This window comes from Diprion similis, chromosome 4, assembly GCF_021155765.1.
Source record: "Diprion similis isolate iyDipSimi1 chromosome 4, iyDipSimi1.1, whole genome shotgun sequence".
Classification (NCBI taxonomy): Eukaryota; Metazoa; Arthropoda; class Insecta; order Hymenoptera; family Diprionidae; genus Diprion; species Diprion similis.
In genome coordinates, this window is record NC_060108.1 from 11,566,858 (window position 1) to 11,594,543 (window position 27,686).

At 41.7% G+C, this 27,686-nt stretch overlaps 2 protein-coding genes across 6 annotated transcripts; one reads left to right on the forward strand and one right to left on the reverse strand.

Moving 5' to 3' along the window:
• Nucleotides 1-12,207: 12,207 nt before the first annotated feature.
• LOC124405622 (aromatic-L-amino-acid decarboxylase-like) lies at nucleotides 12,208-27,338 on the reverse strand. Of its 5 annotated transcripts, XR_006929127.1 has the most exons (13): nucleotides 27,222-27,338; nucleotides 25,575-25,577; nucleotides 23,711-23,803; nucleotides 22,538-22,658; nucleotides 22,329-22,442; nucleotides 22,125-22,244; nucleotides 21,918-22,047; nucleotides 21,050-21,198; nucleotides 20,783-20,894; nucleotides 20,501-20,709; nucleotides 20,226-20,426; nucleotides 19,071-19,751; nucleotides 12,208-12,219 (listed from the first exon to the last, which is right to left on the reverse strand). XR_006929127.1 is itself a non-coding variant. In XM_046880656.1 (12 exons), exons 3-12 carry the CDS (start codon nucleotides 23,788-23,790, stop codon nucleotides 19,545-19,547), a joined length of 1,443 nt encoding a protein of 480 aa, XP_046736612.1. In that variant the 5' UTR covers nucleotides 23,791-23,803; nucleotides 25,575-25,577; nucleotides 27,222-27,338; the 3' UTR covers nucleotides 19,030-19,544. The 5 variants fall into 5 exon arrangements, 4 of the variants coding, with proteins under 4 accessions (XP_046736612.1, XP_046736613.1, XP_046736614.1 ...); XM_046880656.1 differs by lacking the exon at nucleotides 12,208-12,219 and having other exon boundaries at nucleotides 19,030-19,751; XM_046880657.1 differs by lacking the exons at nucleotides 12,208-12,219; nucleotides 25,575-25,577 and adding an exon at nucleotides 24,564-24,565 and having other exon boundaries at nucleotides 19,030-19,751; nucleotides 27,222-27,333.
• Nucleotides 15,322-17,356, forward strand: LOC124405621 (peroxisomal N(1)-acetyl-spermine/spermidine oxidase). Its single transcript, XM_046880654.1, has 6 exons — nucleotides 15,322-15,613; nucleotides 15,688-16,038; nucleotides 16,111-16,628; nucleotides 16,693-16,971; nucleotides 17,061-17,193; nucleotides 17,287-17,356. Exons 1-6 carry the CDS (start codon nucleotides 15,369-15,371, stop codon nucleotides 17,342-17,344), a joined length of 1,584 nt encoding a protein of 527 aa, XP_046736610.1. The 5' UTR covers nucleotides 15,322-15,368; the 3' UTR covers nucleotides 17,345-17,356.
• Nucleotides 27,339-27,686: the final 348 nt, after the last annotated feature.

The window sequence follows — 27,686 nt, forward strand, 5'->3', positions numbered from 1 at the left end:
TGTGCTTTGATGCATGCCTGCTTGCTTGAGAAGGCATGTAGTCGCTTGCTTACGTGCTACACCCACTTAGAATTAGGCAAATCGGAGGAATTCCAGCGAAAAATTACTCCTGGTATCAGGAGAACATCTGAGCCGAGGAGCTCTTCCAAAAACAAGGACTGATTGATTGACTGCATGCGACGTTGATACTGTGTGCTTTGATGCATGCCTGCTTGCTTGAGAAGGCATGTAATCGCTTGCTCACGTGCTACATCCACTTAGAATTAGGCAAATCGGAGAAATTACAGCGGAAAATTACTCCTGGTATCAGGAGAACATCTGAGCCGAGGAGCTCTTCCAAAAACAAGGACTGATTGATTGACTGCATGCGACGTTGATACTGTGTGCTTTGATGCATGCCTGCTTGCTTGAGAAGGCATGTAATCGCTTGCTCACGTGCTACATCCACTTAGAATTAGGCAAATCGGAGAAATTACAGCGAAGAATTACTCCTGGTATCAGGAGAACATCTGAGCCGAGGAGCTCTTCCAAAAACAAGGACTGATTGATTGACTGCATGCGACGTTGATACTGGGTGCTTTGATGCATGCCTGCTTGCTTGAGAAGGCATGTAATCGCTTGCTCACGTGCTACATCCACTTAGAATTAGGCAAATCGGAGAAATTACAGCGAAGAATTACTCCTGGTATCAGGAGAACATCTGAGTCGAGGAGCTCTTCCAAAAACAAGGACTGATTGATTGACTGCATGCGACGTTGATACTGTGTGCTTTGATGCATGCCTGCTTGCTTGAGAAGGCATGTAGTCGCTTGCTTACGTGCTACATCCACTTAGAATTAGGCAAATCGGAGAAATTTCAGCGAAAAATTACTCCTGGTATCAGGAGAACATCTGAGCCGAGGAGCTCTTCCAAAAACAGGGACTGATTGATTGACTGCATGCGACGTTGGTACTGTGTGCTTTGATGCATGCCTGCTTGCTTGAGAAGGCATGTAGTCGCTTGCTTACGTGCTACATCCACTTAGAATTAGGCAAATCGGAGAAATTTCAGCGAAAAATTACTCCTGGTATCAGGAGAACATCTGAGCCGAGGAGCTCTTCCAAAAACAAGGACTGATTGATTGACTGCATGCGACGTTGATACTGTGTGCTTTGATGCATGCCTGCTTGCTTGAGAAGGCATGTAGTCGCTTGCTTACGTGCTACATCCACTTAGAATTAGGCAAATCGGAGAAATTTCAGCGAAAAATTACTCCTGGTATCAGGAGAACATCTGAGCCGAGGAGCTCTTCCAAAAACAGGGACTGATTGATTGACTGCATGCGACGTTGATACTGTGTGCTTTGATGCATGCCTGCTTGCTTGAGAAGGCATGTAGTCGCTTGCTTACGTGCTACATCCACTTAGAATTAGGCAAATCGGAGAAATTACAGCGAAAAATTACTCCCGGTATCAGGAGAACATCTGAGCCGAGGAGCTCTTCCAAAAACAGGGACTGATTGATTGACTGCATGCGACGTTGATACTGTGTGCTTTGATGCATGCCTGCTTGCTTGAGAAGGCATGTAGTCGCTTGCTTACGTGCTACATCCACTTAGAATTAGGCAAATCGGAGAAATTTCAGCGAAAAATTACTCCTGGTATCAGGAGAACATCTGAGCCGAGGAGCTCTTCCAAAAACAGGGACTGATTGATTGACTGCATGCGACGTTGATACTGTGTGCTTTGATGCATGCCTGCTTGCTTGAGAAGGCATGTAGTCGCTTGCTTACGTGCTACATCCACTTAGAATTAGGCAAATCGGAGAAATTTCAGCGAAAAATTACTCCTGGTATCAGGAGAACATCTGAGCCGAGGAGCTCTTCCAAAAACAGGGACTGATTGATTGACTGCATGCGACGTTGGTACTGTGTGCTTTGATGCATGCCTGCTTGCTTGAGAAGGCATGTAGTCGCTTGCTTACGTGCTACATCCACTTAGAATTAGGCAAATCGGAGAAATTTCAGCGAAAAATTACTCCTGGTATCAGGAGAACATCTGAGCCGAGGAGCTCTTCCAAAAACAAGGACTGATTGATTGACTGCATGCGACGTTGATACTGTGTGCTTTGATGCATGCCTGCTTGCTTGAGAAGGCATGTAGTCGCTTGCTTACGTGCTACATCCACTTAGAATTAGGCAAATCGGAGAAATTTCAGCGAAAAATTACTCCTGGTATCAGGAGAACATCTGAGCCGAGGAGCTCTTCCAAAAACAGGGACTGATTGATTGACTGCATGCGACGTTGATACTGTGTGCTTTGATGCATGCCTGCTTGCTTGGGAAGGCATGTAGTCGCTTGCTTACGTGCTACATCCACTTAGAATTAGGCAAATCGGAGAAATTTAGCGAAAAATTACTCCTGGTATCAGGAGAACATCTGAGCCGAGGAGCTCTTCCAAAAACAGGGACTGATTGATTGACTGCATGCGACGTTGATACTGTGTGCTTTGATGCATGCCTGCTTGCTTGAGAAGGCATGTAGTCGCTTGCTTACGTGCTACATCCACTTAGAATTAGGCAAATCGGAGAAATTTCAGCGAAAAATTACTCCTGGTATCAGGAGAACATCTGAGCCGAGGAGCTCTTCCAAAAACAGGGACTGACTGATTGACTGCATGCGACGTTGATACTGTGTGCTTTGATGCATGCCTGCTTGCTTGGGAAGGCATGTAGTCGCTTGCTTACGTGCTACATCCACTTAGAATTAGGCAAATCGGAGAAATTTAGCGAAAAATTACTCCTGGTATCAGGAGAACATCTGAGCCGAGGAGCTCTTCCAAAAACAGGGACTGATTGATTGACTGCATGCGACGTTGATACTGTGTGCTTTGATGCATGCCTGCTTGCTTGAGAAGGCATGTAGTCGCTTGCTTACGTGCTACATCCACTTAGAATTAGGCAAATCGGAGAAATTTCAGCGAAAAATTACTCCTGGTATCAGGAGAACATCTGAGCCGAGGAGCTCTTCCAAAAACAGGGACTGATTGATTGACTGCATGCGACGTTGATACTGTGTGCTTTGATGCATGCCTGCTTGCTTGAGAAGGCATGTAGTCGCTTGCTTACGTGCTACATCCACTTAGAATTAGGCAAATCGGAGGAATTTCAGCGAAAAATTACTCCTGGTATCAGGAGAACATCTGAGCCGAGGAGCTCTTCCAAAAACAAGGACTGATTGATTGACTGCATGCGACGTTGATACTGTGTGCTTTGATGCATGCCTGCTTGCTTGAGAAGGCATGTAGTCGCTTGCTTACGTGCTACATCCACTTAGAATTAGGCAAATCGGAGGAATTCCAGCGAAAAATTACTCCTGGTATCAGGAGAACATCTGAGCCGAGGAGCTCTTCCAAAAACAAGGACTGATTGATTGACTGCATGCGACGTTGATACTGTGTGCTTTGATGCATGCCTGCTTGCTTGAGAAGGCATGTAATCGCTTGCTCACGTGCTACATCCACTTAGAATTAGGCAAATCGGAGAAATTACAGCGAAAAATTACTCCTGGTATCAGGAGCACATCTGAGCCGAGGAGCTCTTCCAAAAACAAGGACTGATTGATTGACTGCATGCGACGTTGATACTGTGTGCTTTGATGCATGCCTGCTTGCTTGAGAAGGCATGTAATCGCTTGCTCACGTGCTACATCCACTTAGAATTAGGCAAATCGGAGAAATTACAGCGAAGAATTACTCCTGGTATCAGGAGAACATCTGAGCCGAGGAGCTCTTCCAAAAACAAGGACTGATTGATTGACTGCATGCGACGTTGATACTGTGTGCTTTGATGCATGCCTGCTTGCTTGAGAAGGCATGTAGTCGCTTGCTTACGTGCTACATCCACTTAGAATTAGGCAAATCGGAGAAATTTCAGCGAAAAATTACTCCTGGTATCAGGAGAACATCTGAGCCGAGGAGCTCTTCCAAAAACAAGGACTGATTGATTGACTGCATGCGACGTTGATACTGTGTGCTTTGATGCATGCCTGCTTGCTTGAGAAGGCATGTAGTCGCTTGCTTACGTGCTACATCCACTTAGAATTAGGCAAATCGGAGAAATTTCAGCGAAAAATTACTCCTGGTATCAGGAGAACATCTGAGCCGAGGAGCTCTTCCAAAAACAGGGACTGATTGATTGACTGCATGCGACGTTGATACTGTGTGCTTTGATGCATGCCTGCTTGCTTGGGAAGGCATGTAGTCGCTTGCTTACGTGCTACATCCACTTAGAATTAGGCAAATCGGAGAAATTTAGCGAAAAATTACTCCTGGTATCAGGAGAACATCTGAGCCGAGGAGCTCTTCCAAAAACAGGGACTGATTGATTGACTGCATGCGACGTTGATACTGTGTGCTTTGATGCATGCCTGCTTGCTTGAGAAGGCATGTAGTCGCTTGCTTACGTGCTACATCCACTTAGAATTAGGCAAATCGGAGAAATTTCAGCGAAAAATTACTCCTGGTATCAGGAGAACATCTGAGCCGAGGAGCTCTTCCAAAAACAGGGACTGATTGATTGACTGCATGCGACGTTGATACTGTGTGCTTTGATGCATGCCTGCTTGCTTGGGAAGGCATGTAGTCGCTTGCTTACGTGCTACATCCACTTAGAATTAGGCAAATCGGAGAAATTTAGCGAAAAATTACTCCTGGTATCAGGAGAACATCTGAGCCGAGGAGCTCTTCCAAAAACAGGGACTGATTGATTGACTGCATGCGACGTTGATACTGTGTGCTTTGATGCATGCCTGCTTGCTTGAGAAGGCATGTAGTCGCTTGCTTACGTGCTACATCCACTTAGAATTAGGCAAATCGGAGAAATTTCAGCGAAAAATTACTCCTGGTATCAGGAGAACATCTGAGCCGAGGAGCTCTTCCAAAAACAGGGACTGATTGATTGACTGCATGCGACGTTGATACTGTGTGCTTTGATGCATGCCTGCTTGCTTGAGAAGGCATGTAGTCGCTTGCTTACGTGCTACATCCACTTAGAATTAGGCAAATCGGAGGAATTTCAGCGAAAAATTACTCCTGGTATCAGGAGAACATCTGAGCCGAGGAGCTCTTCCAAAAACAAGGACTGATTGATTGACTGCATGCGACGTTGATACTGTGTGCTTTGATGCATGCCTGCTTGCTTGAGAAGGCATGTAATCGCTTGCTCACGTGCTACATCCACTTAGAATTAGGCAAATCGGAGAAATTACAGCGAAGAATTACTCCTGGTATCAGGAGAACATCTGAGCCGAGGAGCTCTTCCAAAAACAAGGACTGATTGATTGACTGCATGCGACGTTGATACTGTGTGCTTTGATGCATGCCTGCTTGCTTGAGAAGGCATGTAGTCGCTTGCTTACGTGCTACATCCACTTAGAATTAGGCAAATCGGAGAAATTTCAGCGAAAAATTACTCCTGGTATCAGGAGAACATCTGAGCCGAGGAGCTCTTCCAAAAACAAGGACTGATTGATTGACTGCATGCGACGTTGATACTGTGTGCTTTGATGCATGCCTGCTTGCTTGAGAAGGCATGTAGTCGCTTGCTTACGTGCTACATCCACTTAGAATTAGGCAAATCGGAGAAATTTCAGCGAAAAATTACTCCTGGTATCAGGAGAACATCTGAGCCGAGGAGCTCTTCCAAAAACAAGGACTGATTGATTGACTGCATGCGACGTTGATACTGTGTGCTTTGATGCATGCCTGCTTGCTTGAGAAGGCATGTAGTCGCTTGCTTACGTGCTACATCCACTTAGAATTAGGCAAATCGGAGAAATTTCAGCGAAAAATTACTCTTGGTATCAGGAGAACATCTCAGCCGAGGAGCTCTTCCAAAAACAAGGACTGATTGATTGACTGCATGCGACGTTGATACTGTGTGCTTTGATGCATGCCTGCTTGCTTGAGAAGGCATGTAGTCGCTTGCTTACGTGCTACATCCACTTAGAATTAGGCAAATCGGAGAAATTTCAGCGAAAAATTACTCCTGGTATCAGGAGAACATCTGAGCCGAGGAGCTCTTCCAAAAACAGGGACTGATTGATTGACTGCATGCGACGTTGGTACTGTGTGCTTTGATGCATGCCTGCTTGCTTGAGAAGGCATGTAGTCGCTTGCTTACGTGCTACATCCACTTAGAATTAGGCAAATCGGAGAAATTTCAGCGAAAAATTACTCCTGGTATCAGGAGAACATCTGAGCCGAGGAGCTCTTCCAAAAACAAGGACTGATTGATTGACTGCATGCGACGTTGATACTGTGTGCTTTGATGCATGCCTGCTTGCTTGAGAAGGCATGTAGTCGCTTGCTTACGTGCTACATCCACTTAGAATTAGGCAAATCGGAGAAATTTCAGCGAAAAATTACTCCTGGTATCAGGAGAACATCTCAGCCGAGGAGCTCTTCCAAAAACAAGGACTGATTGATTGACTGCATGCGACGTTGATACTGTGTGCTTTGATGCATGCCTGCTTGCTTGAGAAGGCATGTAGTCGCTTGCTTACGTGCTACATCCACTTAGAATTAGGCAAATCGGAGAAATTTCAGCGAAAAATTACTCCTGGTATCAGGAGAACATCTGAGCCGAGGAGCTCTTCCAAAAACAAGGACTGATTGATTGACTGCATGCGACGTTGATACTGTGTGCTTTGATGCATGCCTGCTTGCTTGAGAAGGCATGTAGTCGCTTGCTTACGTGCTACATCCACTTAGAATTAGGCAAATCGGAGAAATTTTAGCGAAAAATTACTCCTGGTATCAGGAGAACATCTCAGCCGAGGAGCTCTTCCAAAAACAGGGACTGATTGATTGACTGCTTGCGACGTTGATACTGTGTGCTTTAATGCATGCCTGCTTGCTCGAGAAGGCATGCGATCGCTTGCTTACATGCTACAGCCGCTTAGAATTAAGCAAATCGGAGAAATTTCAGCGAAAAATTACTCCTGGTATTAGGAGAACATCTCAGCCGAGGAGCTCTTCCAAAAACAGGGACTGATTGATTGACTGCATGCGACGTTGATACTGTGTGCTTTGATGCATGCCTGCTTGCTTGAGAAGGCATGTAGTCGCTTGCTTACGTGCTACATCCACTTAGAATTAGGCAAATCGGAGAAATTTCAGCGAAAAATTACTCCTGGTATCAGGAGAACATCTGAGCCGAGGAGCTCTTCCAAAAACAGGGACTGATTGATTGACTGCATGCGACGTTGATACTGTGTGCTTTGATGCATGCCTGCTTGCTTGGGAAGGCATGTAGTCGCTTGCTTACGTGCTACATCCACTTAGAATTAGGCAAATCGGAGAAATTTAGCGAAAAATTACTCCTGGTATCAGGAGAACATCTGAGCCGAGGAGCTCTTCCAAAAACAGGGACTGATTGATTGACTGCATGCGACGTTGATACTGTGTGCTTTGATGCATGCCTGCTTGCTTGAGAAGGCATGTAGTCGCTTGCTTACGTGCTACATCCACTTAGAATTAGGCAAATCGGAGAAATTTCAGCGAAAAATTACTCCTGGTATCAGGAGAACATCTGAGCCGAGGAGCTCTTCCAAAAACAGGGACTGATTGATTGACTGCATGCGACGTTGATACTGTGTGCTTTGATGCATGCCTGCTTGCTTGAGAAGGCATGTAGTCGCTTGCTTACGTGCTACATCCACTTAGAATTAGGCAAATCGGAGGAATTTCAGCGAAAAATTACTCCTGGTATCAGGAGAACATCTGAGCCGAGGAGCTCTTCCAAAAACAAGGACTGATTGATTGACTGCATGCGACGTTGATACTGTGTGCTTTGATGCATGCCTGCTTGCTTGAGAAGGCATGTAATCGCTTGCTCACGTGCTACATCCACTTAGAATTAGGCAAATCGGAGAAATTACAGCGAAGAATTACTCCTGGTATCAGGAGAACATCTGAGCCGAGGAGCTCTTCCAAAAACAAGGACTGATTGATTGACTGCATGCGACGTTGATACTGTGTGCTTTGATGCATGCCTGCTTGCTTGAGAAGGCATGTAGTCGCTTGCTTACGTGCTACATCCACTTAGAATTAGGCAAATCGGAGAAATTTCAGCGAAAAATTACTCCTGGTATCAGGAGAACATCTGAGCCGAGGAGCTCTTCCAAAAACAGGGACTGATTGATTGACTGCATGCGACGTTGATACTGTGTGCTTTGATGCATGCCTGCTTGCTTGAGAAGGCATGTAGTCGCTTGCTTACGTGCTACATCCACTTAGAATTAGGCAAATCGGAGGAATTTCAGCGAAAAATTACTCCTGGTATCAGGAGAACATCTGAGCCGAGGAGCTCTTCCAAAAACAAGGACTGATTGATTGACTGCATGCGACGTTGATACTGTGTGCTTTGATGCATGCCTGCTTGCTTGAGAAGGCATGTAATCGCTTGCTCACGTGCTACATCCACTTAGAATTAGGCAAATCGGAGAAATTACAGCGAAGAATTACTCCTGGTATCAGGAGAACATCTGAGCCGAGGAGCTCTTCCAAAAACAAGGACTGATTGATTGACTGCATGCGACGTTGATACTGTGTGCTTTGATGCATGCCTGCTTGCTTGAGAAGGCATGTAGTCGCTTGCTTACGTGCTACATCCACTTAGAATTAGGCAAATCGGAGAAATTTCAGCGAAAAATTACTCCTGGTATCAGGAGAACATCTGAGCCGAGGAGCTCTTCCAAAAACAAGGACTGATTGATTGACTGCATGCGACGTTGATACTGTGTGCTTTGATGCATGCCTGCTTGCTTGAGAAGGCATGTAGTCGCTTGCTTACGTGCTACATCCACTTAGAATTAGGCAAATCGGAGAAATTTCAGCGAAAAATTACTCTTGGTATCAGGAGAACATCTCAGCCGAGGAGCTCTTCCAAAAACAAGGACTGATTGATTGACTGCATGCGACGTTGATACTGTGTGCTTTGATGCATGCCTGCTTGCTTGAGAAGGCATGTAGTCGCTTGCTTACGTGCTACATCCACTTAGAATTAGGCAAATCGGAGAAATTTCAGCGAAAAATTACTCCTGGTATCAGGAGAACATCTGAGCCGAGGAGCTCTTCCAAAAACAGGGACTGATTGATTGACTGCATGCGACGTTGGTACTGTGTGCTTTGATGCATGCCTGCTTGCTTGAGAAGGCATGTAGTCGCTTGCTTACGTGCTACATCCACTTAGAATTAGGCAAATCGGAGAAATTTCAGCGAAAAATTACTCCTGGTATCAGGAGAACATCTGAGCCGAGGAGCTCTTCCAAAAACAAGGACTGATTGATTGACTGCATGCGACGTTGATACTGTGTGCTTTGATGCATGCCTGCTTGCTTGAGAAGGCATGTAGTCGCTTGCTTACGTGCTACATCCACTTAGAATTAGGCAAATCGGAGAAATTTCAGCGAAAAATTACTCCTGGTATCAGGAGAACATCTCAGCCGAGGAGCTCTTCCAAAAACAAGGACTGATTGATTGACTGCATGCGACGTTGATACTGTGTGCTTTGATGCATGCCTGCTTGCTTGAGAAGGCATGTAGTCGCTTGCTTACGTGCTACATCCACTTAGAATTAGGCAAATCGGAGAAATTTCAGCGAAAAATTACTCCTGGTATCAGGAGAACATCTGAGCCGAGGAGCTCTTCCAAAAACAAGGACTGATTGATTGACTGCATGCGACGTTGATACTGTGTGCTTTGATGCATGCCTGCTTGCTTGAGAAGGCATGTAGTCGCTTGCTTACGTGCTACATCCACTTAGAATTAGGCAAATCGGAGAAATTTTAGCGAAAAATTACTCCTGGTATCAGGAGAACATCTCAGCCGAGGAGCTCTTCCAAAAACAGGGACTGATTGATTGACTGCTTGCGACGTTGATACTGTGTGCTTTAATGCATGCCTGCTTGCTCGAGAAGGCATGCGATCGCTTGCTTACATGCTACAGCCGCTTAGAATTAAGCAAATCGGAGAAATTTCAGCGAAAAATTACTCCTGGTATTAGGAGAACATCTCAGCCGAGGAGCTCTTCCAAAAACAGGGACTGATTGATTGACTGCATGCGACGTTGATACTGTGTGCTTTGATGCATGCCTGCTTGCTCGAGAAGGCATGTAGTCGCTTGCTTACGTGCTACATCCACTTAGAATTAGGCAAATCGGAGAAATTTCAGCGAAAAATTACTCCTGGTATCAGGAGAACATCTGAGCCGAGGAGCTCTTCCAAAAACAAGGACTGATTGATTGACTGCATGCGACGTTGATACTGTGTGCTTTGATGCATGCCTGCTTGCTTGAGAAGGCATGTAGTCGCTTGCTTACGTGCTACATCCACTTAGAATTAGGCAAATCGGAGAAATTTCAGCGAAAAATTACTCCTGGTATCAGGAGAACATCTGAGCCGAGGAGGTCTTCGTCACACGGTATGGTTGCCTTCAATTAGGCACTCTTACGTGACGTAAGATTGGTTGCCTATAATTAGGCACTCTGACGTTACGTAAGATTGGTTGCCTATAATTAGGCGCTCTTACAGTACGTAAGATTGGTTGCCTATCATTAGGCACTCGTACTGTACGTAAGATTGGTTGCCCATAATTAGGCACTATTACGGTACGTAAGATTGGTTGCCTATAATTAGGCTCTCAAACGGTATGTAAGATTAGTTGTCTATAACTAGGCGCCCATACATCATGCAAAGTTGGTTGCCTCTAATTAGGCGGCTTGAAAATGACCCGAAGCGGCCCTCGTCGATTACGCTATCTTCACTGTGGTACTTAGACACAATTTTTCGAAATTTCTGATGACATGCAGTCGGGAAAGGTAAGTCATAAGTCATAAATTCTACATTCATATTTTTATTAAGGCTTTACAGACATGTTATCAACGATTAGTTCTATGGACGTAGGATTCTTATTTTCTATTCAAATTCATATAAAAATAATAAGCAAGAAGAGTGGTTACAAAAACCAAAAAATAAAATACCCGCAACCATATCTCTAGCGAATATAGAGTTAAGCTTGATAATCCCAATGAAATTGTTACTTCTTAGTTTAGTCAGTGAGATGCGGTACAGTTAAAAAGGAATTCTACAATTAAACATTCATTCATCACACATTCGTACACACATTAAAATACGCCGGGAGATTACAAAGATTTACTATGCCACTTAATCAATATTCAAGTTCGGTATTCGGGAAAAACCGTGGTGAGGGACAGATTATATTTTATGTCGTTATTTGACGTTGCAGAGGTTGAAATAAATTAGAATGAACTCATCTTTCTGTTGGGAATCAAGCAGCAGCTCAGTAGATTGGTTAGCCTGATGTTATTGGCACGATGATGGTTCAGATAGATGTTGATTTCGTTATCGATGATTCCAGATCTTGTCAGCCACGTTGCGAGATGTCGTCCACGTGGTGATTCTGCGATGCCTCCGTTTATATTTCATAATATTATCAACTGCGTGATTTTGTTGTGTTTCTCAACGACACGTTTTTTACTTGGGAATATTTGGTTACGGTAAAATAATACTTTGAGTTCGGTAGTTTTAATAAAAGGGGTTAAATACGATTATGTGACTGCAACGAAGGATGAGGTGTTCGGTAGGTATGGCGTCTTGTCGTTGAGTGAATTATTCGCGTTCTTCTCTTCCGCCTCACACCTGATTCTAGGTGGCTGTGACGTAGATAGTCAATTGTACGCATTGCGTTACGTAAGTCAAATATGATTTAGAGCGCGCACTATTCAAATTAGGTTGTATTGTCACAGCATTACAGGTAAGGAATTAAGTGAGGCAATAGCTCAACCTCCTACTTCTAAAATTGAATTCCTACCCCTTTGAATTTTCGGCAAAAATTTTGCCGACCTTGAAACATGCTAGAAGCAATTCTTTGATGCACTATACTTGACGTAATTTTGAGCGATAAATTGATTGCACGCAGTCCCAATACGCTGCAAGCGATAGCTGAAGAGTAACACCCGAAAAAATCATGATTTTCATGGTCATTTCTCTGCTGTTGGTCCTACGCTTTTTTTGTTGTGTTTTCTGAGTTCCTGGGCGTCCAATTAATCTAGAAAGGGTCATACAAATCGATTCCGAGACAAATAATACTCGGCTCCAAAAATGACCAAAAAAGTAAAGCTAACCCCTTTGGATTTTTTGCGAGAATTTTAACAATTCTGAAAAATGCTGCAATAAATTCCTTCAGGCACTATTCCGACGTAATTTTGCGAGAGAAATCGATTGAGCGATTTCAATTATAGTACAAGTTTCCGATCGACAATGTTCATTAATTTAACTAATTGTTAAATAGAATTAAAGTAAAGACAAAAAGCACTGAAAAAATTTGATCTTTTATTAACAATAAATCTCATTATTACACGTATAAATTGGTGTGCAGTATATGTACATAGTCTCAAGTAAATAATCATTATCATGGTTTTAATATATATTATAGTATAGCTTTTGGCCTGTGTGCAGGTCCAACACGCCACAACAGGACATGATATGTGATGGATGATATTGTTTTTTCTCTGTGTTACGTAACCTGTAAAGATAAATGACAATTTGATTCTTTCCGTGTTTTTTTTCTCTTCTATCGGTGGTCGTTCGCTGTTTTATATCTCTCTTTCATACAAATCGAAAAACAAGTTAGGCTAACCTTTCGGATTTTTGGTAAAATCTTCCCTGCTGTAGGTCCAACGCTCTTTTTGGAATCGTATTTGCATCCTGGGGGTTGAATCAATCTAAAAAAACATATAAATAGATTTTGAGACTAACGATTTTTCCGTAAAAAAATAGAGATAACCTAGTTGGTATTTTGGTAAAAATTTCACGATTTTGAACAATGCTGGAAATACCTCTAAGATGCACTATATCTACGTAATTTTGCGAGAGGAATCGATTGGTCGCAGTCCGAATACGCTGCAATCAACGGATTGAGTTACAATTTCAAACATTAACCATGAAAGCCAGTGAACCTAACCTAACTACTCGTTGCAACATTCTATCGTACTTTATTAATTTTTGGTCTTATGGTGGCCAGTCACTAATCTCACGGGCTACTCGCCACATACCATGGTATGCAAGTAGTGAAAGTGGAGTAGAATCGGGCCCACATTAACTCGAAACGTTCAGCACTTTTTTTGAGAAATGCAATATCAACCTTTTATCTATAGAGAGGTAAATCGATAATAGGTAAGGTACAGAAAAACGATCTGGAGTGAGTGAGTAGAAGAAAGAGGAAAGTATATAAAATAAAGAAAAAGAACGGGCGAGCTAGTCAGATGAGATGTGACACCGAAAATGTATCGTGATGTATAAGATGTTATAAAATAAATAACACAATAATAGTGATATTGTGTTATATAAACACTACCTATCCCAAACTCTTTAACAACTTTAATTTTGAAAAATGAGGTATTCCAACCTTTGAATTCTACAATTGCACACAGGAAGATAATGAGAGTTAATGTATCGGATGTACTGTGTCCTCATTGAGTCAAACATCATTGAGAGTTTTCCACTGTCGGTTTCGCAATGAGAATTTACCTGAATTTGATGGTCACAAATTGCAGTGGAAAGAGATTTTTCTCAATATTAAAAATGGTAAACAATCTCTTGCGTGTCAACATATCACAGGAAAATCTCAATGGTCTATCCTAGTTGAGCACAGAGAGCGAAATCGTTTGTAATTTGAATTTTGATAATGGAAAACATGATTTTGGCATGGTTGAGGCGCAAAACAGAAAAACAAAGTATAATTACTCAATATCATAATAAAAAATGCGTTTCCCCGCGCAATATCATTTGATACGTGTACACAAAATTAATTCCATAAGAAAAATATTAAAATAAAACTTTTCTCATCTTTGGTCGGTTTCATTTTTTGTTACCACCTTTTGAATTTTACTTATTGAACCAACTTTAAGGAATTCTGCTTGTTTTTTGCGAAGCAGCGTTAGGTATTGTGCTTCCTTAATCCAACCCTGAGTAAAAATACCGAAAACGTCACAAAGGCGAGCTATATTCATGTCTAAGCTACATTCAATTGGATCCCACAAATTCATGTATACTTCTATGCACAAATTCGAACAGACATCCATGTCAACACTGAGAGGCTCGATGCCGGTAATACAGACCTACCGAGTTATCCAATAAGTTATTGGTAGGTAACTCGGTAGGTAGCGCGTTCAAGGGCCTTGTGAGCAAACTGCACACAACTCTGCAATGCAATCCGGGCAGTTTCAACTCGCGACGACCTTGTTCTCCCTAGTGGCAGGCAACCTAATACACTGCAGGTTTACTCGGAAATACCATGGCTGATGCAAACACGCATTACTAGCCCGTAAGTCAAGTTGCACACGATCAGGCGCTAAGTATGCTAACCGTTCTATGTGGAAATATTTTTTGTCTGGAATCGTTTCCGAATATACGTGTCTCCAATCGCCTTTAGTTAGGTTTTTTAATTCGTAATGGCTTATCTGCAAATCTGTATATATTGGGTTGGCACGAAATAGGATGATCCTAATGCAACACAACAAACTTGAAACTCATGACAGATTGCGCTCTTCGCCATCTTGTAGTAACACGAATATGAGTAGAATGCCGTGACAAAAAACAATCCTTCAGACCTTCTCACGTGGCTCCGTTCGTGATTCTCCAATTAAGTTGTATAAATATCTATCCGTTATGTAAGTTTACATCGCAGAATGACTCAATTTTTGCTTCAACGAATAATTGTTTTCTAACTCTAAGCATTCTGAAACTGGCTGATATTTTTATTATTGCAGGGCGAATTCTTTTTCTACGTGACATGAATGTCAGAGTTCAGATGTGCAGCAATTTCTATTGAGTTCAAGTCTCAAAAGTAGGCGTTGATGTTCAATGAACAGAAGATGTCAGGGAAATTGAGGTTGTTTCACCAGTTTGACATGTTCTCTTGGCAACGTTTCTACAACAAGAACCCTACGTTTTACACACCGTGATCGGTTTAAACCAAAAAATTGTACAAATGAAAAATTCACCAGTTCAGTCGAACCTCATCCAATGAGATGCTCCTGACAAAGGCAAGGATCCCACGCTGTAGATTTCGAAGGATTCTCGCAAGGCAAGTCATAATCGAAACACAAATCCAACCAAGAATACTCGCACTCCGCTCTGCTCACATATCATTGGCAAAACTCAGTGTGACCACAAGATGGTTAATAGTACTTATTTACCGATGCCTAGCGCGTACCCTCTTCTTTATCGTAGATCTGCACGTATAATCTAGAAACCATTTCCAATTGTTTGATCAATCACAAATTATCATGTACCTAACCAAACGATGTCATTTATAATTTGCAGACTATTTTCACTAGACAAACAAAAGGGGAGGTCGAACAAGGACGTACCACCATGTGTCAAAGTGTCCAAGTTCGAATCCTGCCAGCTGGATCCGTGCATGTTGGATCCAAGCAAACCGGAGCCAACGGTAGTGATAATCGGTGCAGGTATGGCCGGCCTTTCCGCAGCACATCGGCTAGCCCAGTGCGGAATGCAAAATTTTACGATACTTGAAGCCACGGATCGGTGAGTCAAGTGATAACCGATTGCCAATTTTCTGAGTCATTGCTCTTGGGACCGGAGTAATATGTTGACTCTAGACCAGGTGGCCGAATTCATTCCTGTTGGCTTGGTGATGTCGTGGCAGAAATGGGGGCGACCTGGATCGAAGGTGGATGCGTTGCAAATCCAGTATTCACTTTGGCGGCACAAGAAGGGTTGTTGAAACCGCCGCTCTCCAGGCCAGACCCAAGTAGAGGACTTTTCTGCACGAGTGACGGTCGCGCGATAGACCTGCCAGTCAGTATCACGGCATATCACACCTTCCGACACATCGAGCAACAGGCGGCGACCCTTTTCTCCCTGGGTTGCGGGCGCACTCATGGAAATCTCTTGAACTTCATGGCCGTCAGAATTCAACAAGAACTCCACAATTTCCCGGAAGAACAACGGTGATTAAACTAAAATGTCTTACTCGGTTCCATACCATCTCCTTCGTATTTTTCCTTGTCATTATTCTTCAGGTACGATGCCGCGCGAGTAATGTACGGCATGACCAACTGTATTCGTTGTCGATGCGGTGATGACCTCTCCCTCGTTTCGGCAGACCAGTTTGGTAGCTACATCGAAATTCCCGGTGGAAACATAAGGGTACCTCTTGGCTACGTCGGTGTCTTAGCCCCGCTCCTCAGGGATCTGCCCAGCTGCGCGTTGAGGTACTGCAAGCCCGTCAGCTGCGTCCGATGGGGTGCTGTTGGCGACTCTTCACCAAGAGCAGTCGTTAAGTGTTGCGACGGCGACGAGTTTCCGGCAGATTACGTAATCGTGACTGTTTCTCTCGGCGTCTTGAAAAACCAGCATGACAAACTGTTCTGCCCTGCACTACCCGCCGAGAAAGTTGAAGCCATTTCTAAACTGGGTTACGGATACGTCAACAAAATATTTCTTGAGTATGCCCGCCCTTTCTGGGTCTGGCGTGAAGGTGGAATCAGGTTAGCCTGGTCTGCAGACGAGCTTTCCGATCGTTGTGACTGGGTAAAAGGTAGGTCCTTACTTTTTTCTGCAGTCTGGAGTTTTTAATGAAATTTCTTCATCCACATATACAGGTGTCTGTAACATTGAGGAACTCGCCAGTTCACAGCACGTGCTGTGTGCCTGGGTTTGCGGAAAGGAAGCTTCTGAGATGGAGCTCTGTTCTGATGAAGAGGTCGTCGAGTCCATCACTCGAATTTTGCGCCAATTCACAGGCGACCCCACCTTGCCATATCCGGCAAATTTGCTCCGCAGCAAGTGGTGTATGGATCAGTACTTTGCTGGTTCATACAGTTACATGGCGGTCGAAAGCACCGTGGGTTACCAATGTGACTTGGCCAATCCACTGCCAGGTGCGCAACGGCCGTGAAAGAAAACGATGTAAAGTCATCGACCAGGTCTAATCACTTTTGCCAATTTACGCTGACTGAATACTGTACAGGTCCTTGCGAACCGGTTCCACCCATCCTGCTCTTCGCCGGGGAGGCAACTATACCTGGACACTACAGTACAGTACACGGTGCTCGACTTAGTGGGATCAGAGAAGCAGAGCGTATCATTCAGCTGACAAAGAAGTACGATCACGATATAGGCGATAAGTAGTATTCGGGATTAGGGTATCGAGAGATGAGTGTCAAACGATTTTACAACTCTTTGTCTTGTTACAGGTATGGTGGCCCACCAGGAATAGTGAAAGACACATCTTGCAAACAGTCCTGTCCATGACTTCTGACACACTTAATGTCAAGTAATAAACGGCGCAACAGGGAGGAAAAAAGTGGTACCGATAGTACGAGTCATTGTATTGTTCCGAATCGCTAGAAAGTCAGAGTGAGGACTCTCAAAAAAAAATACGATAAGTCCTCACCGTATGTAAAAAGAATATGTCATTTTTGTCCGCGTCATAAATAGTGTGAATTGAAATTAAACGATACCGCAAAAAAATAAGAAATTGATGGATTATTTTCATTTCTTACCGTTACCTTGTTCGACAGTAAATCCTAACCATTTTCACCGTTCATCAAAATTTTTATTAGACTTGTGTTCATCGAGAAAAGAAAGGAGGGTGATCAGGCTTGAATTTGAATCACAGATTAATACAATAACAATTGATATTATATTATCATTAAATAATTCTATTGAATCGCGGTTGGAAAAACGCTGTACACGTCATGTAACGGAACAAGGTGTCATAAACATTTAACATTATGGATAAAACGATGTCGATGTGCATACAGAGAGAAAACTGTATGCGTACACCGTGTCAACGATGAATGACAAAGCAAAGCTCTGATCCTTAGTTCAATTTTGTAAACTCTAGTACAATTTAACAGTTTAATCATATGTATGATCATTATGCAAATAATCTGCATTTTCCAAGCGACTTAATACGTACAACTAGTTCGCAACTACGTATTTAAACTAAATAGTAGCGTGAAATACATCAGCTGGTAAGTGACGGTCATACCTCCCGTGTTTTAATTGCCTTGGTCCCATTGTCCCGTCTTTTGCAAAAATTATATTATTGGACCCGTATTTTTCACAAAGTGATCAGGCTACTCCAAACTCGGAATCTCCATAATATCTTCATTCAGAGATCTCTAAAGCTCTCTATTTATTGTCCAGACTACAGTCCCGATCGACGAGTCAACTAGCTAGAGCTGCGTTCTTCAGATTCCGTGATGACTGGTCAAAGTGACTTGAAGACCCCATTCTCCTGACAGGAAAAAAAATTATTGCCCCATAACCAGAATTATTCAAGTTTTGGATAGCTTTGCAATAGTTTTCAACAGTACATCGAGTGTTTAAAAATGAAGTGAAGTCTTTCAGCTCAATGTGATCAGTCATAACCATCATATCAGAAGACTACACCTAACTTGCCATGATCTACCAATACTATAACGGTCATTTAATATTCTTGTATCATACCATAAGAATACAGCGACAACATAGACCGAACATTGAAATTCTAGGCTGGTTCTCACATCGTCAATGTAAATGACCTGTGCACTAGATAATCCGATCTATGTGTTTACATAGTATAACACTCAACATCAATAATACAGGTAATTTTTAACTGCATATAATCCTCGAGCTTTAGGACTGTCGAATATTACCTCGCAAACCACGACGGTAAGATCAAGTGACTGCCAGAGTCCCAAAGTTCGATTTTACACGGTCACTTTCGTTCCAATTACCGCGTGTCAATAACACTAACATTTCTCCAACTTCAAAGTAATAAACCTGTGATACATATACAGTTGAATTATACCCGAGCCACGCGACACGCACACATCACTACCTATTGAAAATTTCTATAGTAAATCCACAGAATCCATCGTAATCCGTTCCAAATTCCTAAGAATTTAGCATTGAAAATTGAAACAAGCCAGATGGATTTCATGGGAAATTTTCATTAGGGCTTATCATTCTAAAAACATTTATCATACACCTATTAACAATTATGTATAGAAGTGGACGTGGTATTCTAGTAATAAACTATGCAACTGCTTCTAATACATTTCGATATACACGTATAGGGGGATCAGGGAGTTGAACGATTTCACAAACACTTGCAAATCATTACACACATACGAGTTACTCATCAAACTGCTGCAATTGATAAAAATAATCGGTACAAGCGTGCTGTACACTGGAAACAATATCGCAGATCGATAAGTACGTACCCTAATATCATGAGGAATTAGGAATAGTAGTGCAGCTGAACGCCAAGGAATAATACCCCCAGATTGATTGGCAATCCTGACCGTAATTAACAATCACTGACTGTTAAGGTCAGCGTTCAAATGCATCTTGGTAAAATTTCAAACGATTTGATATTTTATTTAAAAAAAATAAATTAGGATTGATTGCAGCTCGTAGGTGGGATGAGCGCCCTGCAACTGCGCACGATTTGAGCCCGCCATCACTTGGAATTCGGTTGCTCAGCGAGGACTTCTTCAGCGCGTAACTTTATTTCCTTCCACGAACTCTGGATATCGGAGCTTTCGCTGTATCGGGAACAGACCGCAAATCTTAGGAAGTAAACGTCGTTTATCTTCGATGGTACCAGGTGGATGTTACCAGCACCGTTGATCCGCTTCAGTAAAACCTCGTTAACGTCATTTGAAGCCTGCCGATTGGACAATGGAGATATAGAATAGTAACAGTGCTTGCTCAAAGAGACGTTGAAATCATGAAGTAAATTTCCGATTAAAATTACTTGCCATCATATTAGTGTGTGTCACGAAATTTTTAATTTTTTTTTTTTCACACTTTCCGAAATAGAAGATAGCAGAAGTCAAGGCTACAATCTAACCCTAATTGTAAGAGATATGAAGCTATGTATGATGTAAACATTGCTGTATAATCCGCAGGAGACTGTCAATGTACGAGCGTCGAATAATCGTAAGAGTCTAGAGACAACTAGGACAAGGCCGTCCGAACCTGACTTTCACGAACGTTCTTGGCTCCTGCTCCGAGATTCCATAAAATATATTTCACGGTATTGATAGTTTAATGAGATTGTCGAAACAGCGCGGCAGATCTAGCTTGAGATTAATAAACGTACAGCTTATCTTTCTCGGTTTGTAACTGATCAGCTTACCTTGAGTCTGAAGCAAACGAGACCAACTATGACTTCTGCGACAACTTCGAAACGAGGATCCTCCAAAACCAGAGCCTCGAACTCGTGGGCTTGAGCAACGTGGGAACGAATGTACTTCTGCAGGTTCTGCACGCCGTATAATCGCAGAACAAACCATAACTTGAGAGCACGGAATCTGCGCCCCAGGGGAATTTGCCAGTGCTAATGAGAATGAAAAGGAAATTAACAATCGATATACGGACTCAGGAATTTTACTGCATCCAATGCTAGCTTACTCGGTAATCTGGGAGTGAGCCGTGAGCATCGTGCTTCAGGTAAAGCGGGTCTACGTTGAAAGCGTTAACGACGTGGCTCGGGTCCTTGAGCCACATAGCTGAGCAGTCGAAGTTTATCAGCATCCACTTGTGAGGATTGAAGTTGAATGAGTCTGCCCTCTCGACGCCTTTCATCAAGTACCGGAACTCGGGGCAGATGAAAGCAGACCCTGAAATACGTTCAGATCAAAAACACCTGTTTCAGACGCTTCAGGTAAAGACCGGAAAAAACTGGATGCTCACCTGCATAAGCGGCATCAACGTGCAGCCAAACCTGCTCACGGTTCGAAACTATTCCTATTTCCTCAAGGTTATCAAAGGCGCAGGAACAGGTGGTTCCCAGGGTAGCTACAACCTGCACGTATTCAAATGTTAGATATTGACAATGAGGTTGATATCATACGAGTATTGGTAGTCATACTTCTTTAAGCCCTCTTCGGGGAGGTATATACCACTTGAAAACTCTGTCGAAAAAAACGACCCTAATTACTAAGTAGTCGAAACACTTACGTAAAATGGAATCAGTCCTTTTTCCCTGTCCTCGCGAATGGCATCAGCCAAAGTATCACCCCTCAGTTTGTACTTCTGGTCAACATCGAGAAGTCTGAATTGTACTCCTCCTAGTATACCAGCGCGTTCAACAGAGCTGTGAGCCTGACCTGCGCATACCGGAATGAAAAATCAATCATCAGTTTCAATAATTTTTCTGAAGTTAAGAGGATTCTCAAGGGATTCTTACGACAATGGGGAAACAAACATTCTCGCTAAACGTCATCGTTTGCTGAAAGCTTCTTCATTCAAGCATATTTCACGTCCTTACAGATCAGGGACTTTACATACTACATACACATTTAGGACGCTTGTGTGAAGAACCTGTACACCAATGTCAATTGTCCTCGTCGAGGGTCGGTCGCAAGTGTGCTGGGTGGAATTGAGTGGTTATTACGCGTTACCATGGTGACAAAGTGCTGGTGATGGAGTGCTCGCGAAAACTACCCACCCCCGTAACTCTCAACCCCCTCGATTCCCCCGTTTCAGAGGAAGGACGGCGCTTACTTAGCATCGTCAAAGGCCAGAACAATGAGCCCACTCCGGCGCACTGATTCAATGCTAAATTATGCCACTGACGGCCGAAGATAAAGTCGTTACCACCAGGAGCCATGAGACTGACGGACATCGAGAGAAATTTTACTCTTAAATGTACTCCTCTCATATTTAGTGTGAAAAGATTCAATCAAATACTTGTCCGTGTAAAATAAAATTGGACGTTGAAATAGCACGATCTTCAAATTATGGACTATATTTTTGGCAAAGATTTTTCAGTTCGTAACCACAAGTGCTTGTATTATCTCTTATTTTATCTGGTTGTCTGACTTACAGGATGCGTAGGCGACCAGTTTTCCCACGATTTCGTTCGCAGTCCAGTCTGGATGCTCTTCCTTCACTCGGTTAATCATTTTCGCTTTTGCCCCGAGGAGAGCCACCAGCGTGGCTTCACTAGCAGTTCCCTGTCAGTGAGCATGAAATTCGTGATGATGCTCAGAAAAATTTAAGACAAGGTGATTACAGACCAAAGAGTACTCACCTGAATAACGCCACCACCTTTTCCGCCGCTGGAGGACAAGAACGCTGATGGAAGGTCCAGCATCTTACCCAACCAGTCGAGCATGATCACTTCCAATTCGGTGCATGCTGGGCTCGCAATCTGTGGAGGAATTTAAATCTGGAATTACGAACTGTCCAATTGCCTTTGGACAGAAAAGGTAAAAAATACTGGTTTTCTAAATACCCATGTGAAGCCGATGCAAGCAATGGCACCGCTCAACATGTCGGCAACTATCGCTGGGTACGATTGAGCCGTTGGAAAGTACGCGTGGAATTTCGGACTTTGCCAGTGCGTTATCTGTTCGAAAGAAAATAAGAGAGATGAGTAAACTCTGCTTAAAAATGATTAAGGGTAAGGAAAAGCCTTCGTTGTTTTTAAAGTAGCAAACGTACTCCGGGCATGATGACTCTCTCGATATCGGTCATCACGTCTTCCCAATTTTCTGGTGATTGGGGAGCTTCGATGGGCAGGAGTGGCTTCATGTACCCAGGCTCAACAATCGGCAAGACTCGCCTAGAAGAGAATCGTTATCATCCGGATGAACAACGTTGTTATTATTTAAGTGTTGTTATTCTTGTAAATTCAACTGGATATAATCAGGGTTATTAAAATACAGAGCTAATCCCTGCAATTTTAAATATCATAAAATGATACTATCCACGAGGGTAAACGTTTCTATGAATCATTGCTATAGCATTTGGCTCCCAACGTAGTATTAGACGATTATTATCATGAAGACTAGAACCAAGTTCTGGAATTAAAATGCGAATGAAGTAAACTTTTCAATGAATCATTACTATAGCACTTGGGTGCGAACCTAGTACTAGACGATTTTCATCATCAAGACTGAAACCAAGTTCTGCAATTACAAGGCGATATCGTTAGCTCAATATTGGAGCATTGTGTGAAATTATTGAAAGTTAGAAGCTTCTTCGATGCTTCGATTTGACAATATAGTTTGAAACTTTGATACGACGTACGTTCGTAATTGATTCAACAACGTTTCTACTTTCCTGTCATCAAATTTCCTCAAAACAGTCTTTTGCCACAGAGTTCTGTTTCATGCTATTCAGCTCTCATGCTTAAATTTCATAACTCTTAACAATTGGGATTGATAAAAGCGATTTTGAGATGATTAACAATGAAGTAACTTCCAGTGGTAATTGGAGCGTGCAAAACGACGGTGGGTAATACCTCGCGAAAGCAGCCCAAGTACCGATAGCATGTTGCCAAGGTTGAGTTAATCGGAAATCTCCTTTCTCCACTCCTCAAGACCGTACCGTATGTACAAGCTATTATGCTTACGTTATATTGCGGCAGTATTTCTGCCGTAACTGACACGTAACAAGTGACATTGTATAAAACTAGTCTGATTTCGGATTACATCAGGACACATGCGCCACTCAAAGATAGAAATGATTTGCTCTACTTTTTCCACCCTTTTTCTCTATTGGCTTCAGTCTGTCGATATTTGATCTCGAAATTACTTGTCTTACAAGTCGCAAGTTATGCTCATTTTTTTCTCTTTGTTCCGATCATTTCGTTTTTCAGTCTCGTCAACTTACCTTTCTCTGATGTTCTCCAGGTAGTTGGTAATAAAATTTGCCATTTCACCGGCAAAATCTTTAAACCCGTTCGGATCCATTGTGCTGATTTTTCTGTAAGAGAAACAAAAAGTTTTCCTTAAAGACTTGAAAAATAAATATTTCAACTTCAATTCTTTGCATTTCAATTCAAACAAATTTTAAGCATTTAAAACTCGACTGATGTAAAATTTATTTTCAGGTAATACATTTATTAAAAAAAAAAATCCTGACCCAACTTTTGTAAAGAATAGATTCCTCATTAAAAAACTCGATTCTAATATTGTAAAATTTACGTTAATAAAATCGAATTTTCAAATAATCAGAACTTCACATTTCTCTCACAAAAGGAACTATTTTATTTTTCTACATTGTGCTGTTATCTATTTGTTTTCCGATCACTTCCGCTACAATGCAAAAAACATTAATAAGAATAAAAATGAAAAGGTGTTCAATGATTCAAATCACCTATCGTTCGCGTCTAATTAGAGCGATACATTATCAAACGACGAATTAGCTAAGCCTCCAAGTCACTGGTCGTGTGACAGTGTCGTAACGCTTGCCTCTCGAGTCTCAATGACGGTAAATTGCCTGCTCTATTAAACCATTGCGAGATGCACTTCTCGCCTTCAGCCAACGTTCTAAACCTGAGGTTTGGTTTCGGAGGTCTGAGTCCGGGCTGTGTTGCAATAAAAAATACTCGTACTTGACCTTATTGTAACTCGTTATTATAAAGGCAACTCGATATCTACACCGGAACCATTTTTACTAATAAAATTGCATCCATTACAGGTTTCGGTACCTATAAATGAAAATGATTTGATTCAGTAAAAACTTCTTTTTCTGAATAAAATTCGTTGAATTTGATTCAAAATTAAAGGTCTTCCCAGGTTCTATACAATGGGAATTAAATTTTTTCACTTATATTTTGAAGTAGGAGTTTAACAAGTCTCAAAACGTATGAAATAATTTCTACACTTCAGACTCTACGGTTTTAAAAACTACGATATGTTTTTACCTCTCACATCATCCAAATTTTAGTATAAAAAACTTGGACAGGGCTGCAAAACCGAATTTGAAAAGTTCCAAATGCATCAACTTAGAAATTATCTGGTGGCGAAACTTAAAGTAAGGAAATCAAACTGTGAAGAAACATCAAAGTTTCGAATGGTCTGAAAACCGATGATCAAAGATCTGAAAGTGCAAAGTTCCGAAAAGGAAAAATTTCGAAAGGAAAAAATGCCGAAAGGACATAACTCCAACTAATCAATGTTCCAATTTACATTTCTGTGAATTTCTGACTTGGTGAAATTTCACCCCTTTGATCCTCCTTTGTTTTGGAATTTCGATATTTTCATGTTCGGAATCCTGGTCATTCTGATTTTCGGTTTTTCTAATTTTTTGAAAGAAGAAAGAAGAGAAATAAAAGTTGTTCGACCCTGACTTTTGATACCAGGAGATTTTTAGGTAAACCTAGACAGCCGCGAGCTCTGGTAAAACCACATTGACTCGATAACCAGGAGCTCGAATACATTTGCACCGGTTCATCGAAACCGGGGAATCCAGGCAGAGGAATGACGTACGTAAATGATTACGAGACCTCAGGAAAGCATCATAATTATAATAATACATCGCGTAGACTCTGCATGCGGATAAACTGACATTTCGACACGATTACGGTGGAACATTTTTTTGATTAACTTTCCAAAATTGACTTGAAATTTTTTCTCGAGATTAAAAAATTCAAAAAACATTTGCCTATTTTAGCAACAATGTTCGATCACTAAATCTCAATTTCTTAGCAAATTACGGTGAAAATAATTGTGCCTTGATTTTAATTTTTCACTTTCTAATCGTTTTGACATTCATCTGGTAAATGTAAAGTGGATTTTTTACACACTTTTTCAGCAAAATACACGTAAATATGCTTCGGCTCGAAACTTGTTTATCCTCTTTGGAATGATGACCGCGATTCGTTGACGCGCTGATGTTGAGATTCATGATTTCGTTATCGACTGTTTTCCCGCAATTCACGAAATCAATTACCGAAATGGATTACGCGTGCTACCGAGAACCTCAATCCTGAATCACGTTTCTTTTATGACAGGTTCCCAATATACTTATAAGTATAATAGCATTTGATTTCAAGAGTCTCGACGATTAAAGTATGCAACATATTTTTTGAAATTGCAAAATTTCATGAATTAAAAATAACTTAAAAATCCAGATTTTTTTTCTCATACTACCAAAAAAATTTTTACCTACTTTTTACAATTGAGTAAGATTCACACAATCTTCAAACACGTTTGATACGTAGTATCTATAAAAATTTCTCACTTTCGTTACAACACAGCTGTACATTGCATGTACGATCAACTCTCTACGATACGTATCTTGTCAGAATCACGGCATAGTTTGCAATAAACATTATAAATACCGCAAGTTTTTCCCTTTTTTCACAATTGCAACACGATTAGTCTCGAAGTGACACAACACGCGTTGCCTAATTCCGCATACCGTACATGCATTATAGACTTTTACACGAATTGTTGAGTACACGTCTATTTTTAACTTCCTATTGCTCTGCCTCCAGAGAAAAAAAGAAGTCATTTTAATCGTCTCGAAAATGAAATGTTATATATGTGACCATGTGAGATTTTTATCTCAATCGACGCGGCCTTTTCAAACTGAGAACTGATCGTTTTTTGGCTTTGATCGGATGAGTGCTTTTTTTAATTATTTCGATGACGAAATTCCGAAAAAATGAAATAAAAACAATTATATCTGGCGAATGGATAAACGGACATGAATGAAAATTGGAACCCCAAAGTTTTTAAGTCGTTGATAACGAATCTAATGTCAGGTTTTCGATATGACTATTATCATTATCCTTATCCTTAATATTATTATTATTATTGTTGTTGTTGTTTTAGTTCAAAAGGATTTTGTAAACGGAAAGTTGAAAAGCTGACTCATGGTCAACTGAAACCCGCTCATTAACTATTTATCTATACGCACAACAAGCGAGGCATTGTACTTTCAATGTCAATTACTCAACATATAAAAATCCTGAGAGGCGATGAGAAATGCTAATTTAAAAGTAAAACTGATCCAATTAAATAGATCTCTACACAAGTTCAGGATGAGTCAATAGTCGAATTCACGGCCTGACCTGCTTCACACGTAAAAGAAGAAGAAAAAAAAAACTAAAAGAAGCATAAGGAAAAGCAGAACAAAATACCCGTCATATCTGTGTATCTTATCGAAGTGCGTTGAGTTTAATTCTAAAATCTGGTTGTTTTTTTTCTTCCTTGCAATCTGTGTAAAATAAATTGTACAAGAAATGCAATGAAGTAGTGGAGAGAATTTTTTTTTTTAATTTAAAAAAAATAAGGATTTTACGCGATAAAATCTGCGAGTCAACGTAAGCGATGCATTTGTGCATATAATTAATTGCACGTGTGCATGCACGTATTTGAGCGCTTACACGTACCTTTGGATAATATGCGTAAGTATCTGCGAAGTATGCTATCCTTCTTCAAGCACGTTTTTCTCAGCTGCCAGAGATCCTCGTTGGACCGTGTTCTCCGGACGGCAGCCAGCGAGCTACTATCGCGAATTTATCGGTTCGCCACTTTTATGTATCCCCCTCTACGACGCCCCCGCCCTTGCGCCTGTCCGACCGCAGTTACAGAGCGATTTTTCGCATTCGGATGTGATAAGCGAAAATAGTGGCAAATCACGATTTTCGTTAGATATCTATTGCGAAAGATTCTTTACCCTGAAACTAAATTGTGCTAATGACCCGTGGTGTGCATGGCAATGTACAATCCGATATGTGATTTTTATATCACGGAAATATTTTACTGCTGTTTTGAAATATATATTTATTTTCCGTTGTAACATACTTTGAGACGTCAGGATGTAATTTTTATACTATATATATTCCAAATGTATA

Bases quoted from the DNA above. Each gene is read 5' to 3' on its own strand.
- LOC124405622 (XM_046880656.1), bottom strand. From the start codon at position 23,790: ATGGATCCGAACGGGTTTAAAGATTTTGCCGGTGAAATGGCAAATTTT. The intron at 22,659-23,710 runs GTAAGTTGACGA...ATTCTCTTCTAG, and splicing joins CTGGAGAACATCAGAGAAAG to GCGAGTCTTGCCGATTGTTG. The intron at 19,752-20,225 runs GTAAGCTGATCA...TCCAATCGGCAG, and splicing joins TCGTTTGCTTCAGACTCAAG to GCTTCAAATGACGTTAACGA.
- LOC124405621 (XM_046880654.1), top strand. From the start codon at position 15,369: ATGTCATTTATAATTTGCAGACTATTTTCACTAGACAAACAAAAGGGG. The intron at 16,039-16,110 runs GTGATTAAACTA...ATTATTCTTCAG, and splicing joins AATTTCCCGGAAGAACAACG to GTACGATGCCGCGCGAGTAA. The intron at 16,629-16,692 runs GTAGGTCCTTAC...CCACATATACAG, and splicing joins TCGTTGTGACTGGGTAAAAG to GTGTCTGTAACATTGAGGAA.